This window comes from Haliotis rubra, unplaced genomic scaffold (assembly GCF_003918875.1).
Source record: "Haliotis rubra isolate DU_JTF1 unplaced genomic scaffold, ASM391887v1 Scf103, whole genome shotgun sequence".
NCBI lineage: Eukaryota > Metazoa > Mollusca > Gastropoda > Lepetellida > Haliotidae > Haliotis > Haliotis rubra.
The window spans coordinates 120,485-136,961 of record NW_025764926.1 but is presented as its reverse complement, the minus strand read 5'-3'; the positions used below and the strand labels follow the sequence as shown (position 1 = coordinate 136,961).

Genomic DNA, 16,477 nt, shown 5'->3' with positions numbered 1-16,477 from the left:
GGGTTGAATCCCTGGATAGGACTCAACCCAGCATAAGTTATTAGAATCTGTACTCTACAGAGTGTAATCCCAAATATAACATCTGTTACATTTGACCTTTCATAATGACACTGTTTCTTCATTAATGCCTCAAACAAACTGTTTGATTACAGAAAACCACAGATACCAGTCTGCCTATGACAACCATTTTACAATCAAACTAGTTCTGGTGAGTCACGCATTAGTCCTACCACCTTACTGGTGTCCTCACAACATGCAGAACCCCTAAAACAACACAATGTATGGTTGGCTACACTTGGTTTGCCTGTACTGTACCCTTGTACTTAAAGTGGTATGGTCTAAGAAATGAGAACAGAGACACCATTGATTATTCATAAACATCTTGCCCAGTCTGAATTTTCATTGTGCATATTGGGAGTTCTGCATTATGGGAGTGAACCACTTTACTTACCTTTGTGAAAATTTGCTTTTGACAAATTTTAACTTTCAGTAAAGAATATGGTTGTTAGGAGCTAATATCTGCCATTGGCATGTTGTATATCAAAGTTCTTTCTATCTGACCAATCAGTTTTATTCAGGGAACTGAAGAAATGTACTTCTTTAGTAGTTTTTTTCTAGTGATCCTGTTTCAAATGATGCTAAAACAAAATAAGGATGCAGTCAGAAAGTAACAAAAGTGCCAGGTTTTGGTTGTTATGGGCTGAAATTATCCTCTAACATCTTGGGTTGAGTTATTTATCAGTCATGACAGACTTTGGTTGGACACAGAGTGTAGATGTGTGATAATTCTGTGCTGTTATAGACACAATGTGCAAATGTGTGATATGTCTGTGCCAATATAGAAACAGCATTCTAGTATAGGCACAATATGTTAATATGTGATATATCTGTGCTGGTGTAGACACAATGTCTTAACGTGTGACAATTCTATGCTTCAGTTTGACTTTGTGAACTGCTTCATTTCACTCTTCTATGTGGCCTTCTACATGCAAGACAGAAATGTCCTCCACAGTGTAAGTATAAATATGTTATACACCCTTTTTGTCTGTAAAAGGGGGATTATGACTGTGTTTTCCCAAATTTGACTCCATATCTCAAATACCTCCTTTATCCCCAGTGTCATTTTTCTGACATACGAATGAATGGCATCGAAGGTCAAGGTCACGTCAATGAGTTAGTGAAATGCATATGTATCATAGGTGGATCCCGAAATTTTCGGGGGTTGGTGGGGGGGGCTGAAACCCACCTTTGTTCCGCCACTGTGTATGATGTATCTTGAGGTTTTCTGATTGGAATTAAACTAAACTTAATATGTATGATACCTTTAATAATGAAGATCTGATAAATCCTACAGGAAGTCACCTCAGTTGAGGATGCAGTGGGACAATCAGCAAAGGGGCATTCATATTTTTTGTATTTACAAGCAAGTGGAGCATCATATCCACATTCTGTATCTCAATTGTTAACAGACAGGAATATTAATCAAGAATAGTATTTTATTACTTTGATAACATCAGGTAGTTTTCCAGTCATTGTGAGAATGCTGAGTGCGCAGTAAACATGGCTGAAAAGGGGTGCTGTGGATTACTGAACCACTTCTTGATAGTGTCAAAGTTAAGGTTGTGACCAGTTTATAATAGCATACATTGGCAAAGATCATTGCCATAGGAAGGAAGGAGCATGAAGGACATACATTTTGACCAACTGATCCCCATATAAGTCCTCTTTTACAACCACCCTGGAGCTACCTTCACTGGAGACCTCCATGATAAGAAATAGATACACATGAATTTAACCCTGACTTATTTGTTTCTCAGCACCTGGCGTGCCTTCTCATAACGTCTCAGGTCGTTGGGCAGATCCGAGAGGCAATCGTACCCTTCTTCATCTTCCGCCGCAGAGCCCGACAGCTGGACACTGTGCTGAAGAAGACAGAAGCATTGCAGATGGTAAACGGCCGGAACGATGTGGAGAAGGTGGTGCAGAAGCAGGCCAACCTGGAGGCCACCATGGACCCCTATGATGTCAGTGTAACCCTTTTCTATTGACAACCAAATGGTACAGTGATGATTGCACACCTGTCAGTTTGGGGCTTCAGATATGTTCTTGGTACTCTTGCCATCTGAAAAGTATCAGATGATGAAGATTTCTTATTATTCTTGATTTTTTGTATCAAACTTTCCACAGAACCATTTTATCTATCATTTCAGTAAATATTTTGGATCAAAATGAGATTTCTCATGCATTTAGAAAATACACATATTGTTAATGGTCAATGAAAGTTAAGTTTCATCCACTTCTTTGTCTACTGATTAAACAGAATACATGTAGATTTAAATCCAATTGGTTTAATTTTGTTTAGAAAACTGTAATAATTATTTGACTGACAACTGCCTGCAAATGCAGAAGGGTATTGTGAGACTGCATGTCAGTTGCATTACTGACCACTTTTAATACTTTGCTTATGTTATTTTGTAACCAACTCAAACAAATGCCTTGTAACTTGTACAAAGAGTGAGAAAGAATGACTAACTATGAAAACTAACTGTTTTCTCCACAGAGTAGTAGTTATCACACATTGCACAGTGTCATTAATTTGTAGGGTCCAATGGACGACTACCTGGAGCTGTTCCTGCAGTTCGGCTACGTCTACCTCTTCTCCTCTGCGTTTCCACTGGCTGCTCTGTGGGCACTCCTGAACAACATCACAGAGATCAGAACTGATGCCTTCAAGATGTGCAGGATCTTCCAGAGGCCGTTCTCAGAGTCAGTGCCAAACATTGGTGCATGGCAGGTAAAGAGAATGTTATTAATATGACATCTTATACTCTGATACAATACCCCACTGAATGAAGACATAATGTCCCCTTCACAGAAGGTCGTGTCAGATGAACCCTGAATGCCCTTTGACCTTCAGAATTGTCAGAAAGGTGAGCTAAGGCTTCAGACCAGTAGTTCATATTTCTGTGTGTGGAGAGCAAACTCAATTGTCCTGTACTGAAAATATATAATAAAGGATGTGCTTGTATATTGTTGTGGACACACTCTGTCATTTCTGTCAATCAAAAATAGTAGAGATATATTTGTGTTGTGTTGGTTTCCTTCTTTTTTTCCGGCTAAAATAAAAATTTACATATTGAGGTGATATAGAAATGAGACCAAATTCTTTCAGTAAGCTGACATTCAGTTGGCTTAAGATCTTTCATTTAGACAGGATGATCAAAGATCACTCAAGGTTTACCTGACACATCTTCTTTGGAGGTGTCATGCACAGAGGTATTAAAGTGAGATTAAGAAAATGGAAAGATGTCCTCACATCCCCATCTGACGCCATGTTGTCTTGTCATTCGGGAAGGGAATTAAGTAATCATTTTTCATGGGGATACTGGATAAATAACAATTTATTGTCTAGTGTTGATTGTTTGAATAGGCAGCCAATAATGTTTTCAATCACCATTATTATTGTCCATGTACCAATGCTGGCTGTCCACAAATGATTTATTAGTATTTTGTTCATAATCCTGTATTTGTAGTTGAATGAGTTAAGTTTTTATGCTTTTAGCAATATTCCAGCAATATTATGGCTTAGCACACCAGAAATGGGCTTCACACATTGTACTCATGTGGGGAATCGAACTGTGGTCTAGAGCATGATTAGCCAACGCTTTAGCCCCTAGGCTACACCCACCGCCCTTTTTTAATCATGAATCTTCAGTCTGCTTGTGTGAAGGCACCATTAGCTCTTGGACAGAAAGTGACGAACTATCCTTACAGATGTATGGAGTTTAAGGTTTGTTATAGTAGGTTTGTGTTAGTTGACAAACTATGTTCGTCTTACATCAATTCTTGTGCACATATTTATTCATCCAGAAGACTTGTAACTGTTTATCTGATAGGTAATTATCAACTTTAGTCAACATTACCTGCATTTGTTTGCAGGTCGCATTTGAGATTATTGGGGTCATCTCAGTAATGACGAACTGTGCCCTGATTGGGATGGACCCTGAGGTACAGAAACTCCTGCCTTCTAATGTCACGGCTGTCAACATCGTTCTCATCTTTGTTGCTGTTGAGGTATGGTGAATCTTAACATTTGTTGTGGTATCACATTTGTTAAATGTAGCATGCCAACACCTTGTAAGTTTTTCAATATTTTCGAATTTTTTGTTTGTGTGCATCTATTCAAATTACTTTTCCAAGCCTCACTTCTAAATCTGGTCAGGAAATTTTGAGATTTTCCTTAAAGGTCACATGCAACGTAAAACACAACTTTGCAGATTCTGATACCTTTGGGTATGAACTTATCAAACAAATCATCAAAAATGCAAATTCAACTTATAAAGTTGAAAAATAACGCGATGATGAAAAAACCCGCGCGAAAATCGTAGTTCAAACGATTCACTAATTTTCCCCCAGCCCTTGGGGGAATTCAAGTGGTTTCAACAGCTGGGCTGCGCTCATAGCACGTGCGCAGTGAAATAGGTTCGCGCAGCTTGGAAGCGGGTTGTCTCGGCTTTGGTGTGAGCTATTTTTCTAATGTTTTGTTGATATTTCACAGGCCGAGCCTTTTTATATGTTATGACAGTAGATTAACTGTTTATATAATTTCATTTGTCTATTTCACCACACGTTCTTCTTACTGAGTCACTTTCTCAGTTCGATACTTAAAAGACATGTCATTATTTAGCATCGACAGAATTTCTAACTGTGATATAGATATGTCGTTGTCACAGACAAAACTCAATGTCTGTTTTATTGACACCTATGTGTCTGCCTGCCTGTCTGCTAATGACCATATTCAATACACAACTGCGATCACTGACCACATGCAATTTGAACTTAACACCAATCAGGCTATACACCATAAACAAAATGCATTGATTTATGGCCCTAGTTCGGTCTCTGTCACATTATGTAATTACACAGACAGGCAGGTGTGATACTTGTACACATGACATGTTATGATGTCTGTTGATTGCAAAATGTTATGCACAAAAAATGAGCATGTATTTACAAAACCCAACATCTCTATATATACACACACAATGAGCTGTGAGGGCATCTGCAAATGAACCAGCCGTTACACATGAGTGCACACCCACCCACTCTGACTGGGTTCGGTATCCTGGCTGCTTAGTTTCTTGGGAAGTAAACCCAAGTACACAATATTGCACTTTTGATTTTGCGATTGTGCGGCTTATAATTTTATATATGTTTTTTTAACCAGTTATATGTCATATGATAATTGTGTTTTAATTATGTTTGATTTTTTTTGCATGTGACCTTTAAGAGGAAGTTTGAATAATTTGTTTCATTCCTATTTGTATATAATTACAAGTCCATATGCTAAGTTAAGTGCCCCCAAATTATAGATTGTGTTTTAAGCCCCTAAAGCTATATCACCACCACCACCACCATGTCAAACAATTAGGCCATTGTTTGGCAATTTGTTGTTTCCTTTGTCAATTACAATGTATGTAGTTTCATTGTTAGGAAGTTTGAATAACTTCATGTATCATTGCTTGACAGCGGTACAAGAATCTGTATCAGAAATAAAGAGTTGTTATCCAGGTTTATGCGTCTCAACTTCTAAAATGCCACTCAAACAAGCATTGAGACATGTAACAGTTTCTTGAATTTGTTACCCTGAAGATCAGGTTGGGGTAGAATAGGTCTTCAGCCACCCATGCTTGCCATAAAAGGCGACTATGCTTGTCGTAAGAGGCGACTAACGGTATCGGATGGTCAGGCTTGCTGACTTGGTTGACACATGTCATTATATCCCAATTGCATAGATCAGTGCTCATGCCATTGATCACTGGATTGTCTGGTCCAGACTCGATTGTTTACAGACCGCCGCCATGTAGCTGGAATATTGCTGAGTGCGGCGTAAAACTAAACTAAACTAAACTCACTCACTCACTCACTCACTTCTTCGAAGTTAACAGATTACGTTAACTGAATGTCAAGTCTACTGATACCCTGTGACTGTGAATGTATTCACTGTTGCAGCATATTGTATTGGCGGTGAAGGCTGCTGTGGCATTCTTCATCCCCGATGTACCCAAGTGGGTAGAGCTTCAGATTGCTAGACAGGAATACAAGCTGAGACATGACATGATGAAGGAGGTTAGTACACATGTACTCGTTGTCCCAGTCATATTTTAGCAGCCTTTATATTTCTTGATTTGACATGGCCCTGTTTATCAAAGTGTTCATAACTGTAAGACTATCGCAGCTATACTCCACATGGACTTAGGACAATCATGCGCTATGATTGCTTTGTGTAACAGGCCCAGAATCTGTTATTTACACATTTTGCAATTGTTATTGGATTCATGTGCCGATTGAGGGGCAGAACAGTAACCCCAGTAACCCCAGTAACGGTGTACTTAAACTTAAATGGTGTTCACACCTTCAAATGTCCCACAAAAGCTTGACTGACTGACTGACTGAGTTTGGTTTTACGCCGCTTTGAACAATATTCCAGCAATATCCCGGTGGGGGACACCAGAAATGGGCTTCACACATTGTACCCATGTGGGGATTCGAACCAGGTCTTCGGTGTGACGAGCCAACACTTTTACCACTAGGCTATCCCACCGCCCCTACTAAAGCTTGAAGCTGATTTTACACAATCCTTCACGATCTCTTACAGAGTGTACATTAATATATTTTGTGATTGCAATTTTTTCAAACAATGAGCAGCCACAGGTAATCATTTGTTTTGTATTTTCCCATGAATTTTAGTTAATATATAACTGTTTTGTTGGTTTCCCAAAACAAGGTTTAGAGTGGTATGTAATTTAAGCTTTCTCCCATATAGCAATAAGACAGAAATATGTTTGGTTTTATCATTTAGAAATTTAAATATGCCCAAACATTGATTACTCAGTCTCTCCTGAGTTTTGTTTTGTTGAACCTGTTGGTGAAGGTCACTCCTTCAAGTATCCTGCCAATCTCCCCAGCTTTGTCTAAGGCTTACAACTACTGGTATTCTTGATTGGATTTCAAACATGTTTCTTGTCAGATTAACACAATACGTTGCTGTCAATATAAATTATAAGCTTTTGAATCTGCAGACACATGGTATATTTCAGACTGTACTGGCTAGACAGCATGCTTATACTAATGTAAGGTTTTGATAATTATACACATATTATTATTCAAATAAGCATTCAGGGACTGGCCATTTGATATTCTTTGAGGTGATTGTTACAATGAAAACAAATCAGAATTTTTAAATTGAAACTATGAACCTAAATATTGTTTTTGAGAAAAGTATTTTTTGTGTTGACAATTGCTCTCATTAATTCATAAATTAGATTAACTCATAAGCCATTTTGTATTTCATTGTTCATGTGTGACAAAGATAAACCGAACAAGTGCCTTTTGGTGTTTTGTTAATTCTATAATAAAAATATGTGTAGCATTCATACTGGCAGAACTTGGAAACGATGTCATATTATATTGTGAAACTGCTTTGAATCAAACGTATGCTGAACTGGTGCCTTTGAGTGTTTTAGGATCACTTAACAACAAAAACTTTGTGTGTTTCCATGGAAACAAAATTAACTTAGAAATCCAAAGAATTTGTAGTTTCATATCCAAATCATAACTGTTTAATATTTTCGAATGAAACTCTGCTTATGTAGCAAACACATGCCAAACTGCTGCTTTTTGATGTTTTTGTATTTCTAAAACAAATATTTGTGTTTTCTTGGCAACAAACCATACCTAGAGTAATTTCTGTTTTCTTAGTGCATAGTGGATGCAAAAAAGGACAAGTATTCTCAGAAACTACTGTGGATATGTGAATAAAACTTTGCATGTTTAACAGATATTCCCTGCCCCCAACTTCACCTCCCAAATTTCAAGTAGTCAGTCCTTAACACTCAATGTACAATTTTATGTGTAAATATATAAGGGTTCAAACCTAAGCCCTAGGCAATACATTAGCTCTTCAAATATGTAATGTAGTCTGGTAATATGATCTAGCTCCTTGTGTAAGCCTCAACACTGCTCTGCAAACTGTTTACTTAAAGGCTGGTCTGTTTAAAGGTGAACAACATTTGCTTGAAGTTTTAGTTGAGGAGACGGAAAAATTCTTTGACTTTTGGACTGGTTTCACCCGTAGTTTAACGCAACACACTGCTTTTCTATGATTATCCTTCTCTGCAGGTATGAATTGAGTATGGATGATCAAGACATTGAGATTGCCTCATGCAATAGGACTGCTTTAAAACCATGTTGGAATTTTTCATATGTCTAACACACAACTTGATCAAGATCATTAATAAACAATTTTTCAGATAGTTTATTTTCAATATACTTTGAATAGACCTTCTCTAGGATATTGCACTGCCTGAAACTGTAAGGGTTAAAATAAGTCAAAGATCAAGATTGCCATTTAGGTTTTTTGTAAAAGAAAGTTGGTTGCCAGTTCTTGAATCGTGTTGACACCTTGAATTATTAAATGATGAACAAATGGTGAAATCTATGACAGTGATTCTTTAATTACCCAAACCATCACCGTAACCTCTATTATGGTTTAAGTTTCATTCGCTCATGCTAGATACGGGGAGCTTGTCAACAAGTTGAACTCAAGGTTATAGTGGATAGTGTTTCTCTGTGGACCTATGAGAGCAGGCAGGTGGCGCTACCTGCACTATTCAGATGGTGGTGTTATCTTACATGTGTATAATGCTGAGCACTGCATGCATATCCTGCCGAAGCCTGTTCTTTTTTTGCCAATTTGCCAATTCAGATTGATCGATGTTATGAAGTTTCTATTTGTTGTCAGTTTGTAATGGAACTAGATTAATTTTCACTGTGATATTTAGCTTATTATTTATGATAATGCTTCTCTGACCATAAGTCAGTGTGTAACCACTGGAACAGTGCATACTGGGAACATGTGCTGGTATAGGCTCTTAGGGAAATACAGCCTCAGTGGTGTTGTGGTTAGAGCGTCCGCCCAGAGAGCAGAAGGTCGCGGGTTCGATCTCCGACCGTGTCATACCAAAAGACGTGAAAATATGGTACTTGTTGGTCCCTGCCTGGCGTCTCGGCATTAATGGGTACAACAAGGACTGGTCGGCTCGGAGTCAGTATAATGTGTCTGAGTGGGGTATTCATGCTTCACTGCGGCATGGTATCTCAGTGGGCTAGCACTATAAAACCAGCTTCAGTCTGGGCTAGTACAAGCAGCCGCACATACACATACACACGCATGCACGTTGTCATATGAGCGAAATATTCTCAAGCACGACGTAAAACCCAATTTCACCTCACCTCTTAGAGAAATACCCGTGATGATCTGTGTTAGAATGAATCCTCAGTAACCCATTGAGATCGGGTAGTCATGCTTGCTGACTTGGTTGACACATGTTATCGTATCCCAATTGCGCAGATTGATGCTCATGCTATTGATCACTGGATTGTCTGGTCCAGACTCGATTATTTACAAACCGGTGCCATATAGCTGGAATATTGCTGAGTGCCGCGTAAAACTAAATTCACTTGCTCACTCTTAGGGACAGGTTTAAATGGCACTTTCTATTTATAACATGCACCAGTTTCCCTTTTTCCTTATAATGTTTATGTACATACTCACAAGAAAATGCATATTCATGCTTTCAAGTATCTGACAACATGTGTCCACCAAGTCATATGAGATGAGATTGGAAGCCTTACAACACTGTTGTGTTTGTTTACATCTTGCCTTAATCCACAGAACAGCTTGCTTGGATTTTTTAGACCAACTATTGCATAAATCTGATTACCGACACACATTTTCAGAGTTATCATTATATGTATCAGGTCTCACCACAAGCTATCATTCCATAGGGTTGTCTTTGACTGAGTCTCAGTCCATGGGGATGATTCCAGGAAATTAGTGTTGCATTCCATACAGTCTCTCTAGGGTCCATTTCCACAGGGTCCTTCACAATGGTTTTACTCTAAAGGGTCTCACTGGATTGCTCTCATTCAGTAGGGCTGCACTCCATGCAGTATGTATAAACTCTCACTCTGCTGGGCCTAGACTGATGCTCAGCCTCTGAATACATATTACTGTAAACCAGAGTATGAAATAAGGCCCATTCGACCACCCGAGAAAGGGCTAGATTTCTGACGGACGGTCCACATTTACAGCTAGCCAGCCCGATGGTCTGGTAAATTTTTTGAAAACATGTTCCATACATCAGAGTAATTTTCTTTGGATTGTCTGGTCTGGTTAAATCTGATGTCTGGCTGGGTTTGGGGCTTATTTCATTCACTGCTGTAACATAGTTATATTTGGGATTACACTTTCTTAGTAAGGTAGAGATTCTAGTACTTTTGTTGGGTTGAGTCCCATCCAGGATTCGAACCCACACCCTCAGAGTCAGGCACCTAATCATCAGCACGAAGTCAACTGCCTAATTCGCTCAGCCACCGCAACTTCCACAAAAATGAAAGTCGGACAACTGGTAGTCTAGACTGCAGACTTTGTGTACCCCTCTGGTAAGTGTTACTTGGCACAGCTCCCACGGCCGAAAGCTATGATCACACAATGTCAGAAAGTGGCCTAAACGGGTTAGGCGGCTGATTTTGTGTGCTGGCAATTAGGTGCGTGACACTGAGGGTATGAGTTGGAATCCCAGATGGGACTAAACCCAACAAAAGTACAAGAATGCATATTTTACTAAGAAAATGTAATCCCAAATATAACATATGTAACATTTTACCTCTTTCTAAATGGCATTGTGCAATCATAACTCTCATACTGTGTGTGTTTACAGAAAATGGCAACATCAGCTCGCACAAAACAAATCCTGAAGAAAATGATCAAAACCCGGACACCCATGACAACGGAAATGAAGTAGACCATCCCAGACACTGATGGATTCCTTGTCCAGAGACTATGGTGGAGGCTATGCATAGTCATGTTATAGTTCTATAGTATGGTCTGTGAGCTTAGTTATACGTCTGTTTTCCATCTTAGGTGGAGTAAATATAAATACTTTCCTTTCAAAAACACACCATTAGACAGAGTATACATACAGCTGCTTGTGGTATACCAGTAGTTCTGGTATGTAAGTGCTACGATTAATAAGGCAAATGGGATTTGTGTGTGATGGAACAGGATTTTCTGAATTTATGATGGCAAAAGAAAATGTATAATAAAAAACTATAATATAGTCTTACTGGTATTAACATAAAACTGCTGATGTTGATTGTAACACAAATAGTCAAAGCCTTCATCATGGGTCCAGCACTTTTGTCTTCCTGTCATCATGTGCCTATCAGAACAGATACTATTAACCTAAGTACTGCCATTCTTAATATCATTAGTTTACATGAACCCCTGGTGTATCAGTCAGAGGATGATTTAGACAATCCCCAAACACCCTGGCTGTTTGGTAAATGTGATAATTACATTAGATGTAGGGTAGTGATTATTTCAGTTTAATATTAAATTTTGTTCATCATGTTATTGATCCATGACTAGTTGTTAAGAAAATAGTATTCCTATATTTATTTTCATATGCTTACATGGATACCTGGGTGAAGTGATTTGTTTAAGTTGTGTTTATGGGATACTCTGGCCACTACAGTCGCCACTTATTCATGTTTATTCATATTTAAACACTCATTTATCTTTTTAAAAGTGTGAAATGATTTGCATAACTCCCAATATTGTGACCATATCAGGTTGGATACAACCACGAGGGTCTCCACATAGTAATGCCACGTGAGGATTCCAACCTAGATCTTCTGCTTGATGAACTAACACAGAATCCTCTAGACCACTCACTTACAACATAGTTGACTGTAGTGTGTTCTTTGTGTGAAGTGTTGTGCAATATCCTTTACTTTTATAAAGGACATAGTTTTACTATTTCTGTAGCATATTTTAGTGACAGCTAGTGAATAGTTTATGTGTTGCTGAAAGTCAAGTTGTTGATCTGAATAAGCCACTGAACATATCATACAGTTTTATTCTCTCCTTTGAATAGACTGTATTTGACATTACTTATACCTCTGTTTGAGTATTTTCCTCAATGCTTTAGGGACCATTCATAATTTATGCCTAGGGGCGATGATGATGTTTATGGGGAAGCATGTACATGCCCATCCCCCCCCTAAAATTTATGTAAAAGTAAGTGACCCCCTCCCCCTGCATGTCATGTACAAAATCAATGATGGCCCACCCTTTCTCTCTCTCTTTCTCTCTCTTTTTTTCATGTACAAAATTGCTGATCCCCCTAGTACATGTGTACAAAATTGATGACCTCCCCAGAACAAAATGGGTGAAACACTCCCCCACCCCCACCTCCTTAAAGTCATCACCCTCCCTAGCCATATATTATTAACTGTCCCTTATCCATTTAGATCTAAGCGGTTTTATCTTGGGACATAAATTGTTTTGTTGCTTGATAGATGATTTAGATATAGATATTTTAGAGGAATCAAATTACACAGAAAAACAGGATGTAAAAATATCCACAAAACAATGGCAGCCTTTGTTTTTTTCAATTCAGAACAGACTATTTCAATTCATTTTTGAGACAGAAACTTGATGTGGTACCCTGAATACTTTGCTGAGTTATACCAAGTATTTATGAGGCACAAGTCTCTTTGGCTGATCTGAATGTTCTGAAAATGGAGAGTTTGTCTGATCCTCATGCTGAGACGTATCATGTCTAGCTCTCTAATTTACATAGGATACATGACATATTAAATAGATTCAATGTTTCATTTGAATAGCAAGATCCTAAACTCTTTGGATCCAGTGTATGCATTCAGATCAGCAAAACAGCATTGTTGAAATGTAATATAAACCAAATTCACCTGGATTAGTATTGTTAGGAATAGTTTGCTTGTTAAATATGATCTTTGTCCCAAAGTATTTAGAATTGTTGATATTTCTATGAAATTAAGTACTTACAATGTGAATTGTTTTATTCATTTGTTTTCAATGTTGTTTAGTATATTTTCTACTTTCCTACTTTTCCATTACATATCTTGTTTACTTTTATCAGCTACTTCATATTTGATGGCTTTACTGGTTTCTTTATTAGTGTGTGTGTGTTACAAACTGGTACAGTGGTTATGTTTTATATTGAGGGACAGAAGGAACAGCTCATCTTTAGTATTACTATTGGGATTTATGTCCCAGTTGTGGGAAAATGCTCAACTTGGAATGTACAGCATTAGGAGAAAAGTCTCAGTGCCCCAAAACTTTTAACGAACATTTACATTTTATATATGTATTCGTCTGTTCACATTTATCATGTTTTAATTAGTTTTAAATACCAGAGCCATTTTTGTGTAAATGTGTAATTGAAATATGAAAATGACATCTGATATTAAATATTTCCGTAGAGGTATTTATGCCTATGTTAATGTCATAGTCTTTGTGATCTTCAGATCTTCTTTCATCCTCATCACAGGTCTTCCAAACAACTTTTGGTAAAACTTTTATTTCTCAAGTTTTGGTGTATAAAAATTCAGCAACTTTCTTTTATAAGAAGTAGTATTTAGAGATCAATGACTAGATGAAGAGTATGTAGTCATTAAAGAAAGTAAATCTGAAGAGTTGTTAGAGTTAGCTGCCCTTGGAAGAAGTCTGATTGGTGAACCATAAAAAAGAAAAATGTTTGACTGATAAGTGTCATATTTGTGTGTCATTTCATGTGACAATATATATCTGATTATGCAAGTATGGACTAAAATATTGATTTAGAATTAGTTTGTTTACCTGTCGTGAGTAATACCAATGTATTGCCCTGTGCATAAGCAGCTAGAACTAGTTATTGTTAGTGTTCAGAGCACGGAAGGTGCATATTGATTAGAAGCTGCAGTAAACTTGGGCACACCGGAACCTACTGTGAGTTTGAATCCTAGTTCACCCTGCTCATGGATGTCACCCAAGTGCTAAACATCTAACACCAGCAGCATCTCAGGCGTTTGTCACACATGCTGTGATGTAACTGGAATTTCTGTTCAAAGCGATATAGAATTCATCTCACTCATTATTTTATGAGATGATTACAAATCTAATTATCATCAGTCCTCAACAAGAGACTTTAATTTTACTGGAATAGTCACTCTTTTTATGTTGAGATCATTATACAAGAAATTATGAAAAGAAGAACCTCCTGTGGACAGTTATAGTTTAGTTTCTTTTGTCCATGATTTTCTATTTGAAAAGCCAGTTACATCTATGAAGGGATTGTAATGACAAAAATAATGTGTACAACTTTTTGCATTGAGCAGTTCTGACAATATGACAATGATGAATTTGTGTTCTTATGACTACTAGAATCAGGAAGCCAAATTATGTATCAACCTTCTTGTTGTGTACAAGACTTGCTTTAAAAAGATTTTTGTGATTGTCATGTATGAAACTAAAAGGCATCTGATCATTGAAACCTGTTTAACATTGTGGCTTAGGGTCAGGTTATGCATCATGTTCTGCCTCTAGCCCCTACTTCTGAAACCTTACAGTTTTGTGGGAATACTGCACACTAGGTCTTTGAATTTCGTACTTGTACATTTCAGTCCAAGTTAACTAAATATCTGTAATCTAGGGCTGTGACGGGTAGGAAAAAATGGAATCGAGTACCTGCATGTACATACCCGGAAAGGAATCGAGTACCCGGAAATGTAAGGAAAACAGCGCTTCTGTCAACTTTCTGAGTTGATAGAGATTTTTATAGAAAAACTTGAAATGATATCAATAAGACACTGAAAGTGAACATAGGCTATTTATTTTACGTCTGTTTAACCAGGGAGACTATATGTGTTGTAGATTACCCCTGGTTTAACCAATATAGAGAGTAACACCATTGCCGCTGTTACTGTAACTTGACTCCTCACTGCTCATGCTCAGATATATTACAGTCGTTATAATAACCTCCATTAATCGGACAATGCCAATGATGCAAATGTGTGTTATGTCCATAATGAAAAAGACAAGTTATTGTCTGCCCTTGCCATTACAGAGTTCACTCCTTTTCCGGGTACTCGATTCCTAGAAATAGGACTTGATTCCAGCTGTACCCGACCCGGATTCAAGTACCCGTCCCAGCCCTACTGTAATCAATAAATTCTAACCGTCTTTAGCTTTATTATGTGTATATACAACACACACATGCATGTAGAGACACAGACAGACTGATACACATACACATGGAAAATTACCATTAGTTTTCCTCTTTTGAGATAACTAAACTTGAATGTATTGTAAGAGGTTAATAAATTGTGTGTTGATCTTTCGGCATGACTTCAGGAAAACAGTGCAGATAGGGAAAGATCACCCCAATGTGGGATTGGACATGATTAGCAGCCAATCACGTGTCAGTATCTCATATCAGTGTTTTATCTCATGGTGTGATGTCAGTAAATAATACATATACCCCGTGACTGGAACACTGCATAGGTTAACAGGAATCATTTGTGGTGGTCATTAATCATGAATTATTCACCTGCATATTTGTGAAGTATATGGGACTTAGGAGCATAGACGATATATTTTACTGTTTCTTCTGTTTAGTGAAGGAATGATCCCTTTCATGCATTCTAGTGTTGGTGATAGGTACATATTCTATTTATGAACTTACATTATAGGGTATCGGTTGAAGTATTGCGTATTAACTCTTGTGTTTTCTCAGTTGTGTGGATATTATCATATAATCATAGAACACAAATGTATTGGCCATATCTTCCCACCTTGGGTGACTGCAGAAGTTTAGAAAGTCTTTCATATCATGTTGTTTACAAACATGTTTTTTCAAATTAGTGACACAAATATATTGTCATTAAAACACACTTAAAACCTGTTGACTTTGTTTTAAAACTTATGTTTCACTGGTATTACTCTACGCAGCAAGAGTTACTCTTCTTTGTGCTTAAGATATCTTACTTAATATAAAGGTTATACAGGTTTCATAATAATTTGTTTGTGATTCCTCCGACTATAAAATAATTGACATGTAAAAAAAACAGTAACTTAAAAGTGAGCTCTGTTTATGTCTGCTAAACTTAAATGTTTACCTGTACAAATTGTGCTGGAAATGTTTAAACTTTGAAACCCCTGAGACAAGCTGAAATGTAAAAGGGACATTGCAGCATTTTCAGATGATGTTTTGTAAAGCCCTCCCAAAAACATATTTTCTTTGTTTTATATACCTTGTTTTCTTATCAGTATTGCTACAAAAGTATCTTTTAACCAAGAAATTAAAAAACTGTCGTTGCTATTGCGAGATTATGATGAAATGTTCATCATGCTGCTCATGTTCTGATCATGTGGTGCCAGCAATTCACATACTTTCCTTGTGAAAACATGATCTCACGCTTAATATCTATATCTGTCAGTCGGTCTACCTGTCTGTAGGTAATGGTTTCTCATCAACCATTCTCCAGAATGTTCAAATTTTGAAAACATTAAACTGACATAATAAATTCTCAGTCCCATTTTTCTTTATCT

General features: G+C 37.5%; 1 protein-coding gene across 3 annotated transcripts in view; it reads left to right on the top strand.

Moving 5' to 3' along the window:
* LOC124271824 (anoctamin-10-like) overlaps positions 1-12,182 on the top strand; it is a 32,082-nt gene extending 19,900 nt beyond the window's left edge. For 2 of the 3 annotated variants that reach the window (XM_046706975.1, XM_046706989.1), the window contains 8 exons: positions 153-208; positions 939-1,013; positions 1,818-2,024; positions 2,603-2,794; positions 3,940-4,074; positions 6,013-6,129; positions 6,709-6,714; positions 10,785-12,182. In XM_046706975.1, coding sequence (XP_046562931.1) covers positions 153-208; positions 939-1,013; positions 1,818-2,024; positions 2,603-2,794; positions 3,940-4,074; positions 6,013-6,129; positions 6,709-6,714; positions 10,785-10,868 — 872 coding nt within the window. In that variant the 3' untranslated portion in view covers positions 10,869-12,182. The remainder of the gene's footprint in view (positions 1-152; positions 209-938; positions 1,014-1,817; positions 2,025-2,602; positions 2,795-3,939; positions 4,075-6,012; positions 6,130-6,708; positions 6,715-10,784) is intronic. The other variant, XM_046706983.1, reaches the window with a different exon arrangement.
* Positions 12,183-16,477: the final 4,295 nt, after the last annotated feature.